The following is a 26,841-nucleotide window of genomic DNA, read 5'->3' as shown; positions in this document are numbered from 1 at the left end:
CAATCAAAACCCCAAGAGCTACTGCTGCTGCCTTTTTTTTTTTTTTTTTGGAACTCAACAAGCTGATCTTAAAATGCTTAAAAAATACAAATAGTCAAAAATTGCCAAGATAGTCTTGAAGAAGAGTAAGATAAAGAAGATTTTAGTAGAGATTCAGACTTCTGGTAATGACAAAAGGAGACAACTAGACCAATGTAGCAATGCCCAGAAAAATAAGTCTTGTAAGTATCAAGCTCGGCCAGGCACAGTGGCTCACACCTGTAATCCCAGCACTTTGGGAGGCCGAGGCAGGCAGATCACTTGAGGTCAGGAGTTCAAGACCAGCCTGGCCAACATGGCAAAACCCTGTCTCTACAAAAAATACAAAAAAATTAGCCGGTGTGGTGGTGCACATCTGTAGTACCAGCTACTCAGGAGGCTGAGGCATGAGAACTGCTTGAACCTGGGAGGCAAAGGCTGCAGCAAGCCCAGATTGTGCCACTGCACTCCAGCCTGGGCAGAGTGAGACTCTGCCTCAAAAACAAAGACAAAAACAAACAAAAAATCAAGTTGGTAGTATGTGTTTGCAATTCCGAAACCACTTCTGTGTAATATAAGATTGAGCAAACAGGTAAACATGTTAAGGATAATGGGAATCAGATTTCTTATTCTTGGAGAGTTACCAATTTGTAAAGCGTGCTGGATTGGAATTGGGGTTTTCAGTTAAAATTTGTTTTTTAAAATACACACACACAGAGAAATATATATTTATGAAGCAAACATAGACACACGTCCTAGTCATGTCCATTTAGTTATGCCCTATTATCAATGAGCACATCTAATGTTTAGGTATTGATTTTTAAATATCATTTTCCCCTAAAAGAAACTAGGGCTCACTGAAGAAATGGCTGATTCCAGCACCAGGTTGGGTAAAGAAGATCTGAAATATCCAGTGCCAGAAAGAAAGGAGTGCTCCAATTATGATGGTGACATGTCAAAAGGCCACAGAGCCAGTGTGAACGGCCTCCTACTGGCCAAATCAGGGACAATTTGAACATAAAATGAAAAACGATAGTAGGAAATATAACCTGTAGAATAAAATAAGAATCTATGAGTCCTTATCGATGTGAAATAAACGAATGAAAGTGACGATGGTAAGAAACCTCATCCTCTCAGAGTGCTGGGATTACAAGTGTGAGCCACTATGCTCAGTCGAGAAAAACTTTTTTTTTTGAGATGGAGTCTTGCTCTGTCGCCCAGGCTGGAGTGCAGTAGCAGGATCTTGGTTCACTGCAGCCTCCGCCTCCCAGGTTCAAGCAATTGTCATGCCTCAGCCCTGCTACTTGCTGGGACTACAGGAACGTGCCACCATGCCTGGCTACTTTTTGTATTTTTAGTAGAGACAGGGCTTCCCCTCCATGTTGGCCAGGATGGTCTTGAACTCCCGACCTCAAGTGATCCACCAGCCTCAGCCTCCCAAAGTGCTGGGATTACAGGTGTGAGCCACCGCACCCAGCTGAGAAAAACATTCTTTATAATAAAATGCTAGCTAATAAAGGTAGAAGAAATGATGGAATTAGCAAATTACCTCATGGCAACCATCAGAGTAACAAATAATTCTGGCAACAGATGTGAAAAATTTAAAAGTAGGCTGGGTGCAATGGCTCACACCTGTAATCCCAGCACTTTGGGAGGAAGAGGCAGGTGGATCACGAGGTCAGGAGATCAAGACCACCCTGGCTAACATGGTGAAACCCCATCTCTACTAAAAATACAAAAAATTAGTTAGGCGTGGTGGCGGGTGCCTGTAGTCCCAGCTACTCGGGAGGCTGAGGCAGGAGAATGGCGTGAACCCGGGAGGCGGAGCTTGCAGTGAGCTGAGATGACAGCACTGCACTCCAGCATGGGCGACAGACCCAGACTCAGTCTCAAAAAAACAGAAAAAGAAAAAGAAAAGGTGAAAAGTGGTAAGAACAGGGTATTTACCATCTCAATCAGTAAATTCGTTATAAAGGGAAAAATAGTAAAATAGTAACATTACAGGGAAGAAATCTGCAAGACCACTTTAATAAGTGATCAAAGCTAACACCACAAGAAAAAGGATAAATTAACATCATGTGTCTCCTAATGTAATGAGGTAGGAAAGACAAAATTATTTCTGTAGTATTTCTGCTCAAAAATGTATACAACGATGAGGAAAACCCAGACATCTATATTGAAAGACATTCTACAAAAAATATCCTCCCTAATCTTTTCAAAAATCCAACAGTCCAACCTGGGCAACACAGTGAGACTCTGTCTCTACAAGAAAATAAAAATAAAAATTAGCCGGGTATGATGGCGAGTGCCTGAAGTCCCAGCTACCTAGGAGACTGAGGTACAAGGATCACTTGAGCCCTGGAGGCTGAGGTTGCAGTTAGCTGTGATTGCATCTCTGCACTTCAGCCTGGACAACAGAATAAGTCCCTGTCACAAAAAAAAAAAAAAAAAAAAGTTATGAAAGACACAGAATAAAGAAATGTTCTGAATTAAATGACTCGAAAGAGACATGACAAATAAATTAGCCTGATACTTGTTTGGATCTTTACCAGAAAAAAATTCTGTCATAAAAGACATTATTTTCACAACTGGCACTTTGGGAGGCTGAGGTGGGAGGATCACTTGAGCCCAGGAGTTTGAGACTAGCCTGGTTGAAACAGCAAGACTCCATCTCCACAAAAAATGGAAAAAAAAAAAAAAAAAAGCCAGATGTAGTGTTGCTTGCCTACAGTCTAGCTACTTTGGAGGCTAAGGCAGGAGGATCATTTGAGCCCAAGGTCAATGCTACAATGAGCTATGGTCATGCCACTGCACTCTAGCCTCGATGACAGAGAAAGACTATCTCGAAAAACAAAAAGTCTATGGATTAAAGGATTGTATAGATGTTAATTTCCTAACTTTGATAATTAAACTGTATTTAGTAAGAATGTCCTTGTTCTTAGTAAATACACAATGATTAATTTAGACATAAAGGGACATCATATCTGCAACTTACTCAAGTGGTTTGGGGGTGGGGGAAAATAAATATACATACACACGCATACACAAATATAGGTAGTGTATATATTATATATGTATATACATACATACACATAAATACTCAGATGATAAAGTAAATATGGCATGATGCTAATAGGGAAATCTGAATAAGAGATACATAGAAGTTCTTTGTACTACTCTTGCAATTTAATTTCAGACAAAATTTAATTTCAAAGTTTAAATTATTACTAAAACACCATAAACTTTAGAATATAAGTAAATATATTTATGACCTTATATCACAAAGGATTTCTTAAATAAGACACACAAAAAAACACAAAGGAAATAAAAAATAAACTTGACTACATAAAAGTTATCATTATCAATAAATCAACAAGCCAAAACTAGGAGAAACTATTTGCAACCCATAAAACAAACTAGTATCTGGAATACATAATGAATTCGTACAAGTAAGAAAAAAAGGAGAAATAAAACACAAAAATAGACAAAAGAATTGCACAGGGATGGGAGTGAGAGGTAAAAGACTACACACTGGGTACTGTGTATGGTGCTTGGGTGTACCAAACACCAAATCTTTGCTTGCACCAAAATCTCAGAAATCACCACTAAAGAACTTATTCGTGAAATAAATAAATAAACAGAAAATTTACCACAGGATGAATAATAAACAAAATATGTTCAACCTCATTAGTAATTAGGAAAATGCAATTGAAAACTGTGTTAAGATATCATTACACATACACTAAAATAAAATAAAAAAAATTTAACCTCACTCCTTCCAGTAGGAGATGACTTAAAAAAATTTTCTTCATCTCACAATGCAGTTACAAACTGGTGCAATCACTTTGAAAACTGGCATTATGTAATAAAACTGAAGAAATATGTTCTCTATGACCCAACAATTCCTTTCCTATGTACTTCTTAAAGAAAACTCTTGTTCAGCAGGAAAGAATGTTCATAGTAGCATCAAACTAAAACAAACAAAATATTTATCAATAATAAAATGGATAAACAAACCGTAATATATTATTCTTCCAAAGCAATGGGATACTATAGACTTGACGGTACTAAGAATGAATGAACGATAGCCACATGTATGAATACGGATGAATCACCAAAGCCATACAGGGCAAATAAAATAAAGCCACAAAAGAAAACCAGCATGAGTCCATTTATGTAAAGTTCTAAATACAGTTTTAAAATTTTTTAATGCTTTAAAGTACTGAATGCTTTAAAAAAAAATTTAAGTTGCATTTAGGGATATATAATGAGTAGTAAAAAAACAACAGGAAAACAGAAAAGCAAGAGAATAATTATCAAATTTGGGACTGTGGTTATCTTGGGCAAAGGAGAGTGAACAAAATTGATGAAGAAAGGTACACAGTGTGCTTCTTCAGTATGTATAAATACTTTATTTCTTAATCTGGGTGGTAATCACATGGGTGTGTATATACTTACGTGTTTTATAAGCTTTTCTATGAGTATAACAAATGTCACTAAAAGCAAGAACACAGTGCTTATGACTCAGCCCTAGAAACTGTAAAGGGCAACCTTTAAAAGAGAAAGAACAGCCAGTGAAGTAGGAAGAAAGTGAGGAGAGTGGTGTTTCAGAAGCCAAGAAAAAAAGAAGGGAATAGTGAAACTGTATCAAATATTAGTGAGAGGCAAAGTAGAGAAACTTTCACATAATATATAAAGTGCATTGTTCTCTCTCTGATGAATCACTTTTTTAGGATATAGACATTATTTTGCAGTGACTAAGGATTTATTAATAACATTAATGAGAAAGGATATGAACATTGATATTTTATATTTAGAAATCAAAATTCTTAACATATTTTAAAAATGTCCTCCTCCCATAATAAAGAACATTAATTGCACCAAGAGTATATAATCAATTATTAGAATAAGTGAATTCTTACATTTGACAGCTGAGTTTTAGTAAACTTTAATTTGCCCCAGTATTTTTTTTGCCCCAAATATTTCTATCATTTGTTATTAAAATGGTAATGACAAAGACCTTTGTCACTGCCAAATCAGGTAAGTAAGTTAGGGGCTGGTAACAAATATAAAACACAAAAATATGGTCAAAGAAGCCAAAACAGACCTTTTAACAATATAAGAAAGATGCACTGAATCATTCCCTTGGCTTTTTAAATTAAAAATAATAATAAAGTTTTTACTTGAAAGTAATGAACTATTTTCTAGAAAAGTTTGGACAATCATTTGGTTGTCTTAATTTTATAATTTGATTGTCTTAATTCTTTTAATTTTCTCACCTATAAAGCATGAACTAAATACTACTTAAAGTCCCAATTCACAATATTTCATGGTGTTATTTGGTAAAGGAAAAATCAATCACAAAAGGTAGTAATACTTTATCTAAATAATAAACCACTCTTTTGAGAACTGTGAAACCAAAAGTAGCACATACTAACCTAATAAGATATTCAGACTGGGTCATCCATTGCTTTCTCCTTAAGAGGTTTACTTTAAATAAAAGAAGGAGGCTCTTCAAAGCTACAATTTGCAGAGATAGTTCAGAAGGCTGCATTTTTACTAATGCAAAATGCAACTTCACACAAGCTTAAGATACAGCGGGAAGTTCTAAAGTTTAAGAAACAAAACAAAATAAATCCTCCTCTTTGAATAAAAGAAGATCCTACTATTAATTTAGGCTTGATATAAAATATCACTACTTAACAAGGGAAAAGTATTTTCCTCAAGAGCATATATGGCAAAATTATTTTGGCTATAAACTAGTATATTTAAATTAATAAGACTACTAATTTGAAGCAAATGGTCTCTGGCTTTCAAAGAATGAGAAATATCAATGTTAGAAAATAAATTTGTAACTCAATTTCAGATATTCATTTGTTTTGTCAACTAACAGAACCTCCTAATATTAATATTTAATTAATGGGCATACTTTGTTCCAGGATTCTTGCTTTCCTTTATAAATCCTGAGAGAACTCAAGAAGAAAAAGGCTTATAAACATACATGGCTTAATAAATGAAACTTGTAACTTCAGAAAACTTGCTTTGTGACCCAAAAAAGAACTACTCACCAAAAGCAGCAGCCATAGGGGGTTCAAGGGATGGCTGGCCATCACCAGTAGGAAGGTCTAAGCGAGTGAAGTCTCTGCTTTTGTCATTATTATATTTCACATTAAGGCTGGTGAGCTTGGAGAAGTCAATGCGCAGAGTGCAGCATGCATTATAGATATTCTGGCCATCCAGAGCCTAAAGCATGTAAGAAAGGGACTGGTTTTGGCAAGACAACAACACTGATAACCAAGAAGCGTCTACTTTGACAAAGAGTGGCAATCAGGTGTGAGGCAGAAAGCACTGACTAAAAAGCCAAAGTCTTGGGTTTACTTTTACCTCACAGTCATTAACTATGAGCCTAAGAGAGAAAAAGAAAATCTCTAAGTCTCAGCTTTCATCTGTAAAATAAGACTGGTAATATTTATCTTGTCTGTGGTAAGATCAAGTAAGAGAGGAGAAATGTAAAAGATTGGAAAACTACTGTCTATCACAGAAATGTTCACTATTATTATGATTATTTTGCCTATACCAAAAGTTTTAAGATACTCTGATTTTACATTCCATTTTAATTCATTTTAGTATAATTCACAATATACTAGGATGTATAAGCTTTGTTAGGATGAAAAAAAGCTTTTGTAAATGGTACTTGTCAGAGCCACCATATATAAAATATTATCTACCACTTACTTTTTTCTATTGTAAATTTACTTTGTAATACTTTGAATAATAAAAACTGAGGGAAATGTGGAGTCAGTTGCAACCAAAGATTAGCAACCCCTTCCTTTGCAAGAACAAAAATTTACCTAAGGGTATTTGTGACCACTTAGGACTTTCGCAAATGCTTGAATTTATAAAAATAGATACCAGAAAGCAAAGAACATAAAAATAAAACATACATACATATATACATACATATCCTGATTTATAATAATGGTCATTGACAAGCATGCCATCATAAAGGTACCAAATAATACACGCAAGTGCAGGGTACAGCAAATATAAACGCTATACTCCCAATTGAGTGCCAGACACTGTGTGGTACACAAAAGTACCACAAGTCTTAGTCCTCATCTTTGACCAAAAACTAGAAATGACTAGCAAAAACTGCTACAAGATGAAATTAGAGTCAGGGATAGATATCAACAGGAGGTATGCCTAAGATAACCAAACTGAACGTCAAGTTTTATATCTTGTCAAAATAGGTTTTCGTGTACTAAAAAAAAGATAACATGAATTGACAGCAGCATATTTCCTAAGATTTAGTATCTCCACCAATTTAGAGCTCAACAGGAATAAACATTGAATACAGCTGCAAAAATGGTGAAACCAATTTCTGACTGATTTAACAGAAGTAAATGGTCTACAGCCATACCACCATGAATGTGCCTGATCTCATCTGATCTCAGAAGTTAAGCAGGGTTGGGCCTCGTTAGTACTTGGATAGGAGAAGTAAATGAAAGCACAAGGGTAATGATGGCTCTATTAGCTTACATCAGGAGTACTGTGTTCAACTGTAGACTTTAAACATGACAAACAGGACCTGAGTCTCAGAGATGTGAGAGGTGTTAGGAGATTTGAAACCATTTCATATGAAGAAGTAATGATTTTTAGCTTAGAAAAAAAAATACATGGAATCATACACTTTAAAATGACTAAAATGGTAAACGTCATGTATATTTTACCAAAATTTTTTTTAAAAAACGTGGTAAAGTGGGGCACAAGAGAAGATATGATGACTTCCTTCAGGCATCACTAGAGTCATTAACAATTGAAAAATGAAACAAAGATCATAATTACCATTTTGGCATAATGTGCATTTACTGGGTCAGCATACTGAAGCAAGGCTTGAAACTGATTATTCTTTGTAAAGGTGATAATCTTCAAGACTGTGCCAAATTTAGAAAATATCTGGAAAACAGTTCAAGTTAGGTTAAATGTAAAAGAAAGGTATTAAACTAATGTATCTTTATAAATACAATTTGTTCACAAATCCTTTTAAGTGAAAATTTTCTCTTTAAAACTTTGGTACCAAAATGACTTAAACCTAAAACATTAACATTTCAATACCTACGCCTATCTTAGAACAATGCCCGGTACACAATAGGCACTTAAATAACTAGCCTATTTTATGGCATACATAAATGGTACAGTATTAAAACAGGAGACAACAATAATCAATGGGATGAGATGTGTTACAAAGCATATGAATAAAAGTGGGAGTCACGGACCAACTATTTCACCCTGTGAAGAATCATCTACTTTTTGAGATTTCTGTAGCCACTAGAAGATGTTCAACTAGAGGCTGCTCTATTAATTCGTCAAATATTTGGAGGATTGTTCTAAACACTGCAAAGACAGCAGTAAACAAAACAGAGACAAAAGTCTATGCCCATATGAAGACAGACAATAAACAAATGACAAATATCCTAATATCTGGTGATTTTAAAAGTCTTAAGAATAAAAATAAAAGAAGGGAAGGGGTGAGCATGAACCAGAATGCAAGTTGAGACAGCGTAAGAGTGATGGCCAAAGAAGGTCTTTCTGAAGTGTCTTTTGAGAAGAAAAGAGTGAGGGGAGGGCTTCCTGACATCAATATCCTCAAAACACGTGTTCTATCTACCTCAGCACCACAGGGTTCATAGCCAGTGTTAGTATTAATAGTAACTCATTTCTGAAAGACTAAATAGGGGGGATAAAACAATAATATATTTAGTTTTCCTCTGTTAATATGGTTTGGCTCTGTGTCACCACCCAAATCTCATCTCAAATTGTGATTTCCCACATGTCAAAAGAGAGACCTGGTGGGAGGTGACTGGATCATGGGGGCAGTTTCACCTTTGTTGTTCTGGTGATAGTGAGGGAGTTCTCAAGAGATCTGATGGTTTTAAAAGTGGCAGTTTCCCCCACGCGATCTCTCTCTCCTGCCGCCATGTGAAGGAGGCTCTGGCCTCCCCTTCGCTTTCTGCCATGACTGTAAGATTCCTGAAGCCTCCCCAGTCATGCAGAACTGTGAGTCAATTAAACCTCTTTTGTTTATAAATTACCCAGTCTCAGGGAGTATCTTTATAGCAATGTGAAAACAAACTAATATTCACTCCATTTTAAATTTGAACCTTAAAACAAAAATTTATTCTGCTTTTGAGATGAAAAAGGTTGAGTATTCCCTATGCTGGTAAGATTTTGCTGTTATCAACCACTATGGTACAATCAGGGCTCACTGCAGGCTCCACCTCCCAGGCTTATGCGATCCTCCCATCTCAGCCTCCCAAGCAGCTGGGACTACACCACACCTGGCTAATTTTTTATTTTTAAGGTTTTATAGAGATGAGGTCTCACTATGTTGGCCAGACTGGTCTCAAACTCCTGAGCTCAAGTTATCCTCCCATCGTGGCCTTCCAAAGTGCTGGGATTACAGGTGTGAGGCACTATACCTGGCCCTGCTTTTTAATTCTCAAAGTATGCCTCAAGAATAACTATCCTCCCCTGGTAGTCTAGCGGTTAGGAAAAAAACATGAAAGAAAGAATATTCTAAAGCACAGGTAATGAAAGAAAAAACAGATAAATGGGACTACCTCAAAATTAAAAACTTTTGTGCATCAAAGGAAACTATCAACAGAGTGAAATCAAATCATGTACATGATAATGAGTTAAGGTCCAGAATATATAAAGAATTGATGCAACTCAGTGACAATACAAACAATGCAACCCAAAAATAGGCAAAGGACTTCAATAGATATTTCTCCAAAGAAGCTAATCAAACTGCCAATAAGCCCACAAAAAGATGCTCAATATCACTAATCATTAGAAAAATGCAAATCAAAACTACTTATTACCTAACTTCCATTAGGATAGTTACAAAATTTTTTAAAACCCATAAAATAACAAGTATTGGGGAGGATATGAAGAAAATGGAACCACTGTGCACTGTTGGTAGAAATGTAAAATGTTACAGCCACTATGGAAAAAGTAGAACCTTTCCTTAAAAAATGAAAATAGAATTACCATATGATCCAGCAATTCCATTTCTAGGTATACAGCCAAGGGACTCAAAGAGATATGCATATACCCATGTGCATTACAGCATTACACAAAATAGCCAAAACAGGAAGCAACCAAAGTGTTCATCAACAAATAAATGGATAAACAAAATATGATATATATGTACAAACTGAATATTACTCAGCCTCAAAAAGGAGAAAAATTCTGAACATGGATGAACCTTCAAAACATCATGCCAGGTGAAATATGCCAGTAACAAAACACACATACTGCATAGTTCCACTTACATGAGGAACCTAAGGTGTAGTCAAACTCACAGGGACCGAAAATAGACTGGTGATTGCTGGGGACTGGGAGAGCAGATGAATAAAGAGTTCTGTTTAATGGGTAAAGGGAGTTTCAGTTTGGGAAGATGAAAAAAATTCTGGAGACGTGGTATTCAGTGATGGTTGAAAAACAATGTGAACATACCTAATGTCACTGAACTATACAATTAAAAATAGTTAAAATGGTAAATTTTATGTTATATATATTTTGCCACTTAAATCACTTATGGCAAGACATGAATCAATCTATGTATTACACATGCATCAACTCGATGTTTTCTCTCAATGAAGGAGTAATGTTAGATTTTTTAAAAAGGCTGGGGATGTAATGTAACAACTGTCTAACCTCCCTTCTTCATTACTACAGCCCGGGTAGCGTTCTAAAGTATAAGTCAGATTATATTTTCCCCTGCTTAAAATCCCTTACTACCTCCCCATTATATACAGGGTCAAATACAAGCTCTTTCACATAACATAACACTCTTGCCCTGGTTTATCTCTCAAACCTCACTTCCTGAAACTTCTTGTATAACACTATTCTATTTACATCAATAATGTGTAGTTGCCTATAGTTCTGCAAATTTACCAAATGATTTCAGACTTCTATGCCCATATATAAGGATTTTCCCTTTTCCTAGAAATCTGTTTTAACAGCTAGTAAGCCTTCATTTATCTTGTCCAAAACTCAGCTCAGGGAACAATGCTACCATAAAATTCTCAGCCTCCCCCAAATCCCTACAGAATTATTTTTCCCGAGTCATATCTACTTCTTGGTTTTATATAAATATTTATCAGCTAGGCGCAGTGGCTCACGTCTGTAATCCCAGCACTGTGGGAGGCCAGTGGGTCACCTGAGGTCAGGAGTTCGAGACCAGCCTGGCCAACATGGCAAAACCCCATCTCTACTAAAACTACAAAAATTAGCCGGGTATGGTGGCGCATGCCTGTAATCCCAGCTACTCGGGAGGCTGAGGCAGGAGAATCACTTGAACCCGGGACATGGAGGTTGCAGTGAGCTGAGATCAGGCCATTGCACTCCAACCTGGGCCACAAGAGAGAAACTCCGTCTCAAAAAAAAAAAAAAAAAGTGTATACACACACACACACACACACACACACACACACACGTATATGTATCTTGCTGTTGTACTTTTACTCTACTATAGATTTATTTATATAACTGTCTCTTTTAATTAGACTGAAAGCTCCTTGAAGGAATATACCTTGTCTTAATCATTTCTGCATCATTAAGTACAATTCCTGGCATGTGACAGATACAGACTAAAATGCTTATTATTAATTGATATTATAAACTGATAAAATTATAAATTAAGAATTATAGCGATATGCAATTTTTGAAGAGACAGGGTCTCACCGTGTCACCCATAATGGTGTGCAGTGGCGCAATCATAGTTCACCGTAACCTTGAAACTCCTCGGCTCAAGCAATCCTCCTGCTTTAGTCTCCGGAGTACTACAGGGTGCACCACCATGCATGGCTAATTTTTAAAATTTTTTAGAGATAGGGTCTCGCTACCTCACCCAGGCTGGTCTCAAACTCGTGACCTCACATGATTCTCCTACCTTAGTCTCCCAAAGTACTGGGATTATAAGGCATGAGCCACTGTACCCAGATGGCAATATGTAATTTTTTTTTTTTTCCTTTTTTAAAAGCTTTTTTTTTTTTCATTTTTTCTTTAAAAAAAAAAAAAACTTCTTTTCACCCCAACAAGGGAAGTCGGCAATTTCAAAAAATAATAAATATTCTTGATGTAAAATATCTCATTAGTGAAGGAATAAGAACACATAATTTGCTCTAACATTTGGAAAATTTTTATACTAAATTATGCTATAAAACCTAATTTCCACTTACCTTTCAGATTTTGTTAATGTTTACATTCCTTTTCTCATTTAACTTGACATTCTCATTTCTCACTTAACTTCAACAGTGGCCTAAAGCACATCCTCACGGACAGCTTGGTGTTTTGCTGTGTGGTTTTTATCTGAATGTGCTAAGAGAATAAACTTGCCTGAACAGGCTAACCAGCAATAGCACTCTAGTCCCCTGGATTGTATTCACTGAGAGAAGAGCTACAAAAACCAATATACTTCTGAATAAAGTAACTGGGCATCAACATCAGGCAATCCAGGAATGCCTGACGTGTGATTTTTAACACCTTTTCATAATTACCAAAATAGTATATTTCAAACAGATTAGGTATCAAAAATTAAAATTTAGGAAGCTTTGATACATATGAATCTATTTTTATGAATTACAAGGTCTTTGACTCTGTTTCCCTAATATATTTTGCTGTCAAAAATATGGACAAATACTCAACTCTAGATACCTCGTGTGTATTTTAATAGTTTCAGACTGTAACACAGGACTAAGAAGACACTAAAGATAAAATTCACCTTCAGAGTGATTTTTTATAAAGGTGTAATTTGTCAGAAACCGAAAATGTCCACTAGTACTCACTTGTAAAAAGTGTATTCACGGCCAGGCGCAGTGGCTCACGCCTATAATCCCAGCACTTTGGGAGGCTGAGGTGGGCAGATCACCTGAGGTCAGGAGTTCGAGACCAGCCCGGCCAACATGGCTAAACCCCATCTCTACTAAAAGTACAAAAATTAGCTGGGCGTGGTGATGGGCGCCTGTAATCCCAGCTACTCAGGAGGCTGAGGCAGGAGAATCACTTGAACCCAGGAGGCAGAGGTTGCAGTGAACCGAGATTGTGCCACCACAACCCACCCTGGGCTGTAAGAGTGAGACTCCATCTCCCCCCCAAAAAAAAAAGTGAATAATCACATTAGAAAAGTTTTTTTAGTATCAAGCACATTGGCCACAACTTGTTTATAATAGTTTTTGTAGCCAATGAAATAATATGATTTAAGAACCAGAATTTCATATTACTAGGACTGATTCTTTTATTTAGTACCCATAATGCCTAGCTTTTATAAGTTATTTATCTTTATTACAATTCAAAAAGATTGGTCCTTTGTCCTGAAGAGATTCATCTACTGGACATTCAAAAACTATTCCCATGTATAACAGTACTCAGAAGGAATGGATTACATGAGAACATCATTATGAGCTACTTCTTTCATGCACAAAGACACTTTTTAGTATGCAGGATTGAGCATTTACATAATTAATCAGTTGATGAATTCTATCTACAAATATTCTGAGATGATGTTATCCAGTCCAGTAGCTTTAATTACCACACCTATGCTGAAGGTTTCCAAATCTCCAGCCTGAATTCTTTCCTGAATCCAGACTTAATTCCCATTTATCATCTCCCATTTGAATACCTAATAGGTATCTTAAGTTAACATGTTCAAATCAAACTCTTGATTTATGCCTACCTCCAACTCCAGCCCCAAATCTTTTTTTGTCTTTGTCTTTTTATTATTATTACTATTATTTATTTACCTCAGTCTTTATATCTTAGCTCCATTTTACCAGAGGCTCAGATCCAAAATCTGGGAGGCATTCTTGATTACTCCCTTTCTCTTCAGAACCAAATCTAATCAATCCATCAGCAAATCTTTCAAAATATAGCCACAGAAGTCCATATAGGTGGCCCGTACCTATAGCCCCAGCTTCTCATGGGGTGGAAGGATTGCTTGAGCCCAGGAGTTTTTTTGGGCCAGTCTGCGCAACACAGCAAGACCCTATCTCTAATTTTTAAAAAATCCATAATCACCACTTCCAGTCCTTAAGGCCTCATCCAGGCCACCATCATCTCTCACTTGAAGTAGGACAAGAGCCTCCACTTAACCCCATACAGCTTATTCTTTTTGGAGGATGAGGGGGCAGGGTTTCACTCTGTCATCCAGGCTGGAATGCAGTGGCACAATCTCGGTTCACTGCAACCTCCACCTCCCGGGCTCCAGCTATCCTCCCATCTCAGCCTCCTGAGTAGCTGGGACTACAGGTGTGTGCCACCACCCTTCACTAATTTTTTGTATTTTTGGTACACAGGGGTTTTGCCATATTGCCCAGGCTGGTCTTGAACACCTGAGCTCAGAAGATCCATTGGCCTCGGCCTCCCAAAGTGCTGGGATTACAGGTGTGAGCCACCACGCCCAGCCATAGTTTATTCTTAACATAGCAACAAGAGTGATTCTGCTAAAATGTAAATGACATAATCTCACTGTTCCATTCAAAATCCTCCAAAGGTTTCCCATCTTACCCAGTGTAACAATTATAAAAGCTTTGCATCATCACTGCTCTGATGCCCTCTCGCATAGGGCTTTCTTACTCTCTCTATTCCAGTGACACCGCCTTCTTTCTGATACTTCAACACAACAAGCACACTTCCACCTTAGGTACCTTATATTTGTTGTTCTTTTGGACTGGATCATTATTTCTCCACATACACACATAACTTATATTTTCCCATCCTGTAAGCCTCTGCTCAAATACCATATTGGAAAGACTTTCCCTAGCTTCCTTCATCTAAAATAGCATCAGTCCCATCTCAGTCACTCTCAATTCCCTTACCATGAGCTAACGGTACACTAGTTTCTATAGATGTTAGATAGCAGTTGAGCCAGGACCAATTTTCAGCAAAGAATATAATAAAATAATTTGCTAAATAGTTATAACAGGTACAACCAACTCCACACTTCTGTATATTCCCCTACCATAATATTCATTACATTTTATGCCATTATTTATGAAATTAGTGTCTTATCCACAAGACTACAAGAGGAAGAACCAGTTTCCTACATTGCTCTTTACTGGCATTTGATCATTAGAGCTAACACTTCTTGGGCACTTAGATGGAGTCTTGCTCTGCTGCCCAGGCTGCAGTGCAATGGCGCGATCTCAGCTCACTGCAATCTCAGCCTCCTGGGTTCAAGTGATTCTCCTGCCTCAGCGTCCAGAATAGGTGGAACTACAGATACATGCCACCACACCTGGCTAATTTTTCATATTTTTAGAAGAAATAGGGTTTCACCATGATGGCCAGGCTGGAGTTGAACTCCTGACCCTCAAGTCATCTACCCTCCTTGGCCTCTCAAAGTGTTGGGATTACACGCGTGAGTCACCACACCCAACCCCTCCTTCTTGGGCACTTAATATGTATCAGGCCCTGTTTTATTCAGTAAGTACTTTAAATATATTAACTCATGTAATCCTTGCAATAAAAAATGAGAGAACATCATCTTCATTATAAAGAAAACAAAAATAGAAGGGGTAAGTTACTTGCCCAAGGCTACAGAGGCAGTAGAGTCAGGATTCAAACTAGCTTCAGACCCTGTATCTGTAACTGTTATGCCAGACTGGCTGTTAGTTGGCTGATGGGATAAGAGTGCCAGGGGAGAGGACTTGCTTAATGTAATTAGATTGCTCCCTCAGGAGGTAACATTTGAGCTGAGAGGTGAATGACGTCGATCCTGCCAGGTGACTACCTGGATAAAGAGTGTTCCTGGTCTAAGAAATACAAGATAGAAATGGACTAAGGACAGAATTAAGCAGGGAGAAAGGGAAGGGAGGTAGGGAGAGAGAGACAGTGCCAGAAAAGACAGGTGTTAAATAAGCAAAAGAGTGTTAGGTAATGAAGATAAAGAGATGGGGGAGAAGTCTGCATTTGGGGGCCTTCATAAAGAGCTGGTTTTATTTCAATAGCACTGGAAAAGAGGGTTTAAAAAGTGAGTGCTGTAACTGAAAGACTGGGAGTCCTACCCCAGCAGTTGCTACTGAGGACACTCAGAATTAGTCTTCTTCACCTGAAGGTCACCATGATCTCTTGAGGGAAAAACAAAATTTGTTACTGTGGTTAGGGAGATGATAAATGAAATGATAAGACAGGACCACGTGACTGTAGCTAAACTGGCTGCTGGCTGATGGCAGTGTTGCGACACAGGCATAAGAACATCTTTTATAAAAGCAATAGCTACAATGTTACAGTAGCAACCCCGGAACAAACACTGTTAAAGATCCCATTAGTTTTCAATGCCACTTTCTGGGATACACAGAAGAAAATCCACAAGAACAATGAAACCAATCACTTAAGCAACAGCTGAACCCTTTCAGAGAGCAACCATGGCTGTGGATCCCATCGCTAGCGTCCTCCTTAGGACATGCTTCACCAATGCATATCAAAGGGGAACCCAGTAGGCGTACTCAATGTCATGTTTTAATATACACATGCATGGCACAGGACTTTACTAAGAAATGTGTCTGAGCTCTATTGTCAATTGGTATATAGACTATGGGAAAGTAAATGAACTTCTAAGGGCCCTAGCTTCTTTATTTGTAAAATGTGAGGCTAGAGTAAGATGCATTTCAATTCTTACATATACAAGCACCCACATCCCTATGACTCTGCACATACCACAAATCCAAAGGCACGACTCTGTTAAATGAAAATAAGCAAGGGAAGTGTTGCAGTATTTTAATATGTGGGTGTAATGAGTATGTGGGTGTAATAAGTGTAACGAAACGAAATCAATATATAGCTAAAGAGGACAAAAGCTGACTAAATTTTGGGGCTATATGTCAAATATTTATATACACAGATTACCAGATAACTGTATATTACATTTTGAGGATATGTATATATGAAATATTAGTTAAAAATGTAACAACCATTCAAAAACAAAACATGGGAAATTACATCAGGAAGTCTCAATTCTAATTGGCTCTTCAATTACTCTCTACAATATTCAATACTTATCAATTATGTGTGTTTCGGATTTACTCACTACAAAATTATGAAACTAACTGACCTTCAATTCTTAAATTCTACATATTACTTGCCGTGATTTCTTTTATCAAGACAATTTAGATATAGCAACGGGTAGTGTATGAAGCTTAGGTTGGGCATCAGTCAATATTTAACATGGTATATTCATATTACATGTGAAGACTTATTATACACTTTCCCTTTAGAATTTTTAAATCAGAAATACTCAAATGTAAGAAGTTGTCAACAGAAACAAATTAGTTGTACTCAATGGTGATGTTACTTTCTAAGGAACAACTACTACCTGGACTTTTCACAGTATTCTATGCTTTGTTCATTTTCATGCTTACCTGTAAGAAAAAAATCAAAACTTTTTACACCCTTTTAAATTATGTATTCAAGTTAGAAAAAGGAGGCTGTCAAAAAATTACCTCTAATTTCTATGAAACAGGATAAAGATTTTTTCATTATTTAAACAAATATATCAACAAAACCAACAAGCTAAACAACTTAGATATAAAACATCAAAAGTTTCAGAAGCCATATTTAACTTAACCTTCTTAAGAGTATTTATTCCTCCTTACCTGATGAAGAACTTCCAGGGTAACAGGGTAAAAGAGGTTTTCAATAATTATTCGAAGCACAGGGCTCTGCCCAGGTAGGACTGTGCCTTCATTGGAAGGACCTCCAGAAAGGGCCAGGCTTCCTGATTGGACGGCACTGACAGCCTGCAGTGCAGCCTGGGCTCGCTATAGAACAACCCAAAATGAGAACTTTTGATTATACAGACGCATTATATGAATCCTAAAATTTAGTTGATATAAAACAGTACGAAGCAATATAGTTCAGTAAAACAAGATTTATCTACTCTGTCTGGAGGTACATATCCTAAATTTGTAATCAAGTAAACAGTCAAACACCTCCCTGCATAGCACAACGACACAGTATTTTTAAAAGGTGCTTAAATTTACTTGAAGAAAAAAAACACACGGAGAAAAGGAGAAAATTTGGATACAATTTTTATTTCCTAATTTTTAAAAGACAATGGGAGAAGAAATATGAAAGCAACATTAAAGACTATGGTATGGGATGTTTACACCCAAGCAAGGGTAGGCAAGACAAGCTTCTAAATATTCTCCACTAAAAGAAACCAAGGCACTCTAAAAGAATAGCTGATTCCAGAACTGGGGCCCAGAAATCACAAGATGAGTATAAAACATTTTTGTTTTGGGGCAGGGGGAGGAAGCGTTGGTCAGAATGCAAGGAAATGTTCAAAGAATGATAGGGATATTCCAAAAGGACATAGAAACCAGTTAGAAGGGGCCTGTACTGGCCAAATCTAGGACAATTTGTGTATCAAAATAATAACAACTGTTAAAAAACCCATCAAATAACATAGAAAACCTTTAGTCCATACTGATATAAATTAACAGCTGATAAGGAACAGTATATTTACATAGTTTTAAAGTACCTGCCCACAAAATACTACTCTTCCCCCTTGTAAGTAACAACTTTATAGTGGAGAGGGCTGGCAAACACCACCCTAATCAAGTGATCAAAGAGCCCATCATTACTAACACAACTAATGGAAATTTTATGATGCAATGAAAAAAGCATTACTTCTGTGATGTGCTATCAAAGACAGATACTCTGAATTAAATCACAAGGAAACAACAGACAAACTCAAACTGCTAAAAATTATGTCCAATGCTAAAAATTATGAAGGAGCAGAATTCCTATTATGGGAAATAATTTTAAAATGTTTGGGTAACAAACTCTCTGGAATAGTGAAATTAATAAAGGAAATAATAGCAATAGTATGATCAGGAAAACAAATTTAATGTGGGATAAGGAGAAATGTATACTTCATGTAAAATTTAAAAATACCTGGAAAATGTAAAGAAGATATTTCTCAGATTGAGAAGATGAAAATTAACATACAATAAAAATGCACAGATCTTAAGTGTTAAGTATGATTATCTTTTTAGAGAAAATCTTTCTATGGTCATCTCATGGCAGATTTATAAAATTTCATCCACAAGGTCAAGAAAAGCTGCATACAATGACGACTCCTATTAACACAACCATTTCTCAAATGCTGTATCTCAGAATATGACCTAAATTTTACAGTTGTGATTTTAGTTTAAATCAAGGAAACAAAAACACTTAATATTCACCTGACCTTCTGGCAAGTACAATCATAAACTGGAAAAATAAAGTGCATATTTTGGGATAGCTTGCTATTCAGAGAATAAAAAGGAATGAAACACTCATCCATCAGCTTTCTGGGAATGTCAGAATAAAAAGACATTACAGTACTTTAAAAATATCAAACAGGTATCTGAAACTTTGACGTTAGGTTTGATGTAGGACTTCGAATTAAAAAAAAAAAGTATTGTATTTTATCAAATATCAATGCATAAAAGTTATACAAAAGCAACAAGATGGAAAAAGTATTGGGAAGAAATGAAGGCTATCTCAGAATAAACTAGGTCATTCAGGCTAGCTTTGGTTGCCAAGCAACTGGGATTTCTCACTGTTTCTCTTTGGAATAATCCAACCTTTAAGATTTATTAAATTGTTTTTTCCCTTCAAGATTTATAGCAACATATTTAAGAATCACACTAATGAGAAAAATGCAGGATTTACATGAAGGAAAATTAAAAAGTCTACTGAAAGACAAACAAGAAAACAAACAAAATATAACTTCCTCCTTAAAAGAATCAGAGTAATATAATTAATGTGCAAAATTAATTATCTCAAATTAATTTACAACATCGACCCAATTCCAAGTGTGTCTCTTGGAGGACAGGAGTTACCAAAATAATTCCAAAATGTATCTGAAGAAATAGGCAAGATATATTAATCAGTTAATTTCTGAAAAGAGAGTAAGAAATAAGGTCTTGCCCTGTAATATATTAAGCCTTAGGAGTCAGGAGCAGTAGCTCACACCCTGTAATCCTAGCACTTTGGGAGGCAGAGGCGGGTGGATCACCTGATGTCAGGAGTTCCAGACCAGCCTGGCCACCATAGTGAAACCCTGTATCTATTAAAACTACAAAAATTAGCTGGGCGTGGTGGCGGGCACCTATAATCCCAGCTACTCGTGAGGCTAAGGCAGGAGAATCGCTTGAACCCGGCGGGCGGGGGGTGGGGAGCAGAGGTTGCAGTGAGCTGAGATGGCGCCACTTCACTCCATCCTGGGCAAAGAGTAAAATTCTGTCTCCCCCCAAAAAAAAAAATTAAGCCTTAGGGCACAGATGCAGAAACGGAATCCAAGCTTTTGCAAATCAAAAGGTTAAAGTAAAGGTTAAACATGGAATGCATAGCATGTGAGCAGCACACACATGAGGGCAGAACAAGACATGTAAGCAGAACATACAAGCATGTCAGACAAGAGTGCACGTGTGTGTACATATGATCAGCAGGCATAGGGTGTGTATAGAAAACTAATATATGACAAAGGACAAGTTTCACATTATAGATAATAAGTGAGTTATTCAAAAATAATGCAGGAGAAACTGGTCTCTTGGAGTAAAAAAAAGACTGAAGCCTTACCCTCATTCCCACATCCAAAAAATTCCTAATAGAAGTAAGAACCACAACATAAAAGTATTAGAAGAAAACATACGCAGATTCTTTTTTTAATCTTGGTGTACTAGGTCTTTCTGAGCATGGTACCGAAGTCAGAAAAGATTGTATTATGACATCCTAAGAGACTTGACTATATATTTAAAAATCCATAGAGAATAAGGTAGAATGGTAGTTGCCAGAGGTGGGAGGGAGGGAGGAATAGGGAGTTACTGTATAATGGATAGAGTGTTTCAAGTTTGAGGTGATGAGAAATGGCATCTAGAGACTAAGAGTGGTGGTGACTATACAACAATGTGAATGTACTTAATGCCATTAACCTGTACATTTAAAAACTGCTGAAATGGTAAATTTTATGTCATATATATTTTACTACAATAAAAAATGGGGAAGTGGCACTAACAAAAATCAGTATAAGTATTTTACAAATTATCAAATACAAGTAAAAAATAGGATACAATTACTCATCTATCTATTAACGAACACTGGAAAGCCATCTGCTCATCCATTATATTGGTGGCACTCTAAGCACATAATCTCTACAGAAAGCAATCATGCAACATAAACCAAAATTTAAAATATGTACATGCTTTGTCCCAGCAATTTCATACATACACATTGGAATATACATTGTATTGTATGGCAATATACATTGTATTGTATTGGAATATGCTGTACTGGAATATACACTGGAAACAACTTCAGTGTGTATCAAAAGGAAATTGGACAAATTATAATTCTCCTATACAAGAGAGTATTATAGTCATTAAAAGCTAATGAGGTAATGCTATATTTGTTGTAATAAACTCATGTCCATAACATTACACAAAAAATATTTCAAAACATTTTGTGTAAAATTAGATACACAGACACCTGAATACACATCGAATATTACCACTAGTCATTAGTTATCTCTGGGTAACTGGATTGGTTTTAGTTCTTTTCTCTTTTACTTTTCTTGACTGAATGGTGTACCATAAGCATGTATCCTATGTACAATTTGTAATGACAATTTTTTATTTTAAAAAGTCTATTCCATTCATCTAATATTGTATTTATTATAAGCTTATATAGTTTATTATATGCCATTAATATTGCCTAAAATAAGTTAAGGATTACATGCAGTAAATATCGCTGTTTCAAACAATGTGGAAAACTAATTGAATCTCACCAGCTTACATTATGCTGCCTTTCAACACAAAATCAGAGAGCTGGAGGAGTTCTTTGCCTAGAGCAAGAATACAGAGGCCAAACATGCCCTACCCACTTTCTTCGTTTTTTTTTTTTTTTTTTTTTTTTTTGGAGATGGAGTCTCATTCTGCCACCCAGGCTGGAACACAGTGGCACGGTCTTGGCTCACTACAAGCTCTGCCTCCCGGGTTCACACCATTTCTCTGCCTCAGCCTCCTGAGTAGCTGGGACTACCGGCATCCGCCACCACACCCGGCTAATTTTTTTTTGTATTTTTGGTACAGACAGGGTTTCACTGTGTTAGCCAGGATGGTCTCGATCTCCTGACCTCATGATCCACCTGCCTCGGCCTCCCAAATCGCACCCAGCCAAAACCCACTTTCTTAAAATGTATTTGCTTTGTGGATAAACATTTTCTGTCCTTAAATAACTTCAAATTATTAAACTATTTTTAACCACTTAAAAATCAACATGGAAAGACACAAAAGACTCAACGTGTGCTACATCAAAATAACAGAAAAATGGGTAAGAAATGTTGCTATGCTACATTTCACATTCATCTTCAGGAGTCAAAAATCATTTAATAAACAATTCTAAAAAACTCTTAAGGTCTTAAGTTCCGTTACTTAATATCACTTAGTTTCTCAATGCCTTTGTTAGAGTCTGTAAAAAGACGATTGAAATGAATCATTAAGTTCCCTTTCAGATCTGAGATTTTAAGATGTATGTAACAATAAATATTTTTTCTCCTCTTTTTATTGTGAAAACAGTTTCAAGAGAAAAAATAAACTTCTGATATATTTCTAAATGGCATTGCTTTCTTATTCTTAAGAACTGGGGGAAGAATTTACATATACAATTATGACTAGTAAAGTATCCTAAAATAAATAAAGGCACATAATTTTGCTTCATCTGTAAAGTATGTAAGTTATCATATCATGTGTTCCCATATCTATTTTTAAAAACACCTTTAATACTTACAGCTTGATTAGGTAGATTGTCAGTCTTAAGTTCTCTGTGATTGGAATACTGAATATAAACAGGCTGGCTTCGAAGGTGAGGAGTAATAGGAGTGTAATAATTCACCATAGTAACAGCAGCTTCCTCAGAAGCCATTTCTAAGAAAGCCTGCAATAAACACAAGAAGATAAAGTGAAAGCTCATCTTTTTGAAAGATAGTTAAGAGATATTTTGCCATTCTAGCTTGCTCTAAAACCATGCATTCTCAAATAAAATGACACTACCCCCAAGGGGAGAAAAAAAAAAACTTTGCTTCAAAATATCATGGATGTCAATTAGAAACATCTAAAAAGTTGAGTTCACTGAAGAACTTTGAGAAGCCAGGCATGGTGGTTCACAACTGTAATTCCAGCTACTTTGGGAAGACAAGGTGGGAGGACTGCTTGAGCCCAGGAGTTCAACACCAGCCTGGGCAACATAGGGAGAATCCATCTCTACAAAAAAAATTTCTTAAATTAGCTACGCATAGTGGCACATGGCTGTGGTCCCAGCTACTTGGGGTTGGGGAATGAGGGAGGGGCTGAGTAGGAGGATTGCTTAAGCCTGGGAGGTTGAGGGTGCAGTGATCCATGTCTGCATGACTGCACTGCACCAAGGGCAACAGAGTAAGACACTGTCTCAAAAAAAAAAAAAAAAAAGGATTTAACTGCCAGTTGATTAAGGGATTTTATGTAGTTTTTGGTTCTCCTTTTATTTCTGTTTCTTTTAAAATCTAGAAATAATTAAAAATATGAAAATAAATGTGTATGTCACCACTGTAAACGGATGCTTTCAGGGGCTGTGATTTAAGTTTATCATTAAAAATAGTGAGGCTAAGGCTGGGCACAGTGGCTCAGGCCTGCAATCCCAGCACTTTGGGAGTCTGAGGAGGGTGGATCACCTGAGGTCAGGAGTTCAAGGCCAGCCCGGCCAACACAGTGAAACCCTGTCTCTACTAAAACTACAAAAATTAGCCAGGAATGATTGTCGGGTGCCTGTAATCCCAGCTACCCGGGTGGCTAAGGCGGGAGAATCGCTTGAGGCCGGGAGGCAGAGGTTGCAGTGAGCCAAGATCACGCCACTGCGACTGAGTGAAACTCTGCCTCAAAAAAAAAAAAATGAGGCTAAAAGGCTATAATACATAAACAGATACTAAATTTAATGCCGGCAATTAAGGGGTAAAAAGGCTAAAAACCGTCTTTAGGGAAGCAGAAAGAAAAAACAGAGGAAAAAACATTGAGAAACACTGCTCTAATAATACCCAGTCTTAAACAGGAATGGGGCAAAATGGTATGTTCTCCTTTTACCCTTTTTAAAAACAGCCATTTATGAATCAAATTAATAGAGCATTCACTTTTTTCCAGTAAGTTTTATTATCTCATACTTCACCAACATATGTGATAGCAAGAAACGAGAACTAGCATGATATGGTAGAAAGGGAACCTGACTAAAATCTATGCCTGGCTATGACACCTTACTCATTAACACCTCTGAGCCTCAGTTTCCTTATCTAAAACATGAAGCACTGCCTAACAGGATCTTTAAGTCTCTTTGCAGCTCTAACATGAGATGATTTTTTTAATTGAGATCATTTTTAGTTCCTGTTAGTTGGACTGTATGGGATTTTTCAAAATAAAACTATTAAACTCAGCCTCTGAAAAGCATCCTTGTAGAATGGTGATCAATACTCTGGTTTTTCTTCAGATGGTATAAATCTTTCACCTTTTACTCATATAATGGTGCACACTTTAGATTTGCCTTCTTAAGTATTTCTAAGAAGAAACGAGAAAAAAATCAAGAACCATATAAAACCAGTTAATTAAGTGGCAATTTTCCAATTCTCAATCTTTTTTTTTTTTCTTTTTTTGAGACACAGTCTCACTGTCGCCCAGGCTGGAGTGCAGTGGCGTATCTCGGCTCACTGTAACCTCTGCCTCCTGGGTTCAAATGATTCTCCTGCCTCAGCCCCACAAGTGACTGGGATTAACAAGCACATGACACCATGCCCCCAGCTAATTTTTGGGTTTATAGTAGAGACGGGGAGTCATCATGCAGGCTGGTCTAGAACTCCTGACCTCAAGCGATTCACCCAAGTCGGCCTCCCAGAGTGCTGGGACTACAGGTGTCACCAAATCCTTCATACTCAATGTTTCAAATGCTTCCAATTAACACCCATGTTACATTTTGAAAAAAGGTTACATATAAATATGTAAAGGTATTTCCTGTGTTTTACATGTTTATATATATTACACACATGTGCACACATATATAAACATGGTATCTACATCTTCATGTCACATTTACTTGTATGTATGGAATCACACTTAACTTTGGCCAGAAAACAGTGCTGTTTGGGGAATATCAAGTTTTACTTTAAATAATTCTATGCTTTTGAATTTTTTTCAATAAATGTATGAAGTATTTTTAATTTTTTAAAGGTTTCCCAACATAAGAATCATGATTCTTAAGCATTCCTTAAAAAGGCATCTGAAATTCCAGTCTAAAATGATGGGAAATCATGCGTGCAGCATTGACAGACAGCATTATCTTAAGGTACCAAGAATTCTCCCTATTCCACACCCTCTCTCTATCCCTCAACCCTCAAAAAGCGTTGTGAAGAAAACGTTTCAGTGATCTCCTTACCATATTACCCATCACCACTGCCACCAGCTGCCCCCAACTCATAGACTCACATGGCTTTAGTGCTCCCAGGGCTTAGGTTCCTTTTTTTGTTTTTGTTTGTTTTTGAGTAGGAGTCTTGCTGTGTTGCCCAGGCTGGAGTGCAGTGGTGCGATCTCAGCTCACTGCAACCTCCACCTCCTGGGTTCAAGCAATTCTCCGGCCTCAGCCTCCTGAGTAGCTGGGATCACAATCACAAGTGCGTGCCACCACACCCGGCTAATTTTTGTATTTTTAATAGAGACGCGGTTTCACCATGTTGGCCAGGCCGGTCTTGAACTCCTGACCTCAAGTGATCCACCCACCTTGGCCTCCTGAAGTGCTGAGATTAGAGGAATGAGCCACCACGCCTGGCTTTAGGTTCCTTTTTAAGTACCGAGGCATTCAATAAAACATAGACATGCACATATATGTCATATTTTAATTCTGAGGCACAGGCTGAGTATCCCTTATCCAAAATGCTTAGGAACAGAAGTGTTTTAGATTTCAGATTTTGAAATATTTAATATTTGCCTTAGATACTTACTAGCTGAGCATCCCTAATTCAAAATTCTGGAATCCAAAATGCTCCAGTGAGCATTTCCTTTGATTGTTATGGTGCTCAAAAAGTTTCAGATTTTGGAGCACCTCATTTTCAGATTAGGGAAATTAAACCTTTATGACAAAATAAGGCCAGGTGTAGTGGCTCACGCCTATGATCCCAATGCTTTGGGAGGCCGTGATAGGCAGATCACTTGAGGTTAGGAGTTCGAGACCAGCCTGGCCAAAGTTGTATAACCCCGTCTCTACTAAAAACACGCACAAAAAATTAGCCAGGTGTGGTGGCAGGTGCCTGTAATCCTAGCTTCTTCAGAGGCTGAGGCAGGAGAATCACTTGAACCTGGGAGGCAGAGGTTGCAGTGAGGTCAAGATCTCACCAGTGAACTCCAGTGTACTCCAGCCTGGGCAACAGAGCGACACTCCGTCTCAAAAACAGAAAATAGTTTATAATCTTCCAAATACAGAATATTTTTTTAAAAATAAGGGACGAAAGATCAATTATTCAAATTATGGAAATCTGAGAACTTCCTACACTCACTGAGTCAATATTGATTTAAGTCATTCAAGTGACTTGGTATCTGTAGTCACTGTACTAACAGTAGATATCTGAAGAATGACTCGGGAAAAGTTTAGCTGGCAAAAGCCCCTTGACACTTGTATTCTATAGTATACATAGTTTCCTCTTACAGGAATAAGTATACAAAGCTTTAAGGTGGTAGATTTTGTCCCCATCTCACCCTTTTTATGTATTTA

At 37.0% G+C, this 26,841-nt stretch overlaps 1 protein-coding gene across 6 annotated transcripts in view; it reads right to left on the bottom strand.

Annotated features, from left to right (window-relative positions):
* The window catches only part of PTBP3 (polypyrimidine tract binding protein 3), a 117,149-nt gene that overhangs the window by 26,325 nt on the left and 63,983 nt on the right, over positions 1–26,841 (bottom strand). For all 6 annotated transcript variants that reach the window (XM_025359276.1, XM_025359272.1, XM_025359273.1 and 3 more), the window contains 4 exons: positions 22,852–22,998; positions 17,673–17,837; positions 7,864–7,974; positions 6,087–6,261 (listed from right to left, as the gene is read on the bottom strand). In XM_025359276.1, the coding sequence (XP_025215061.1) occupies positions 6,087–6,261; positions 7,864–7,974; positions 17,673–17,837; positions 22,852–22,998 (598 nt within the window). The remainder of the gene's footprint in view (positions 1–6,086; positions 6,262–7,863; positions 7,975–17,672; positions 17,838–22,851; positions 22,999–26,841) is intronic.

The sequence above is a fragment of the Theropithecus gelada genome, chromosome 15 (genome assembly GCF_003255815.1).
Source record: "Theropithecus gelada isolate Dixy chromosome 15, Tgel_1.0, whole genome shotgun sequence".
Taxonomy (NCBI): Eukaryota; Metazoa; Chordata; class Mammalia; order Primates; family Cercopithecidae; genus Theropithecus; species Theropithecus gelada.
Note: the sequence above shows the minus strand (reverse complement) of the source record. Positions and strands in the feature narration are given on the sequence as shown.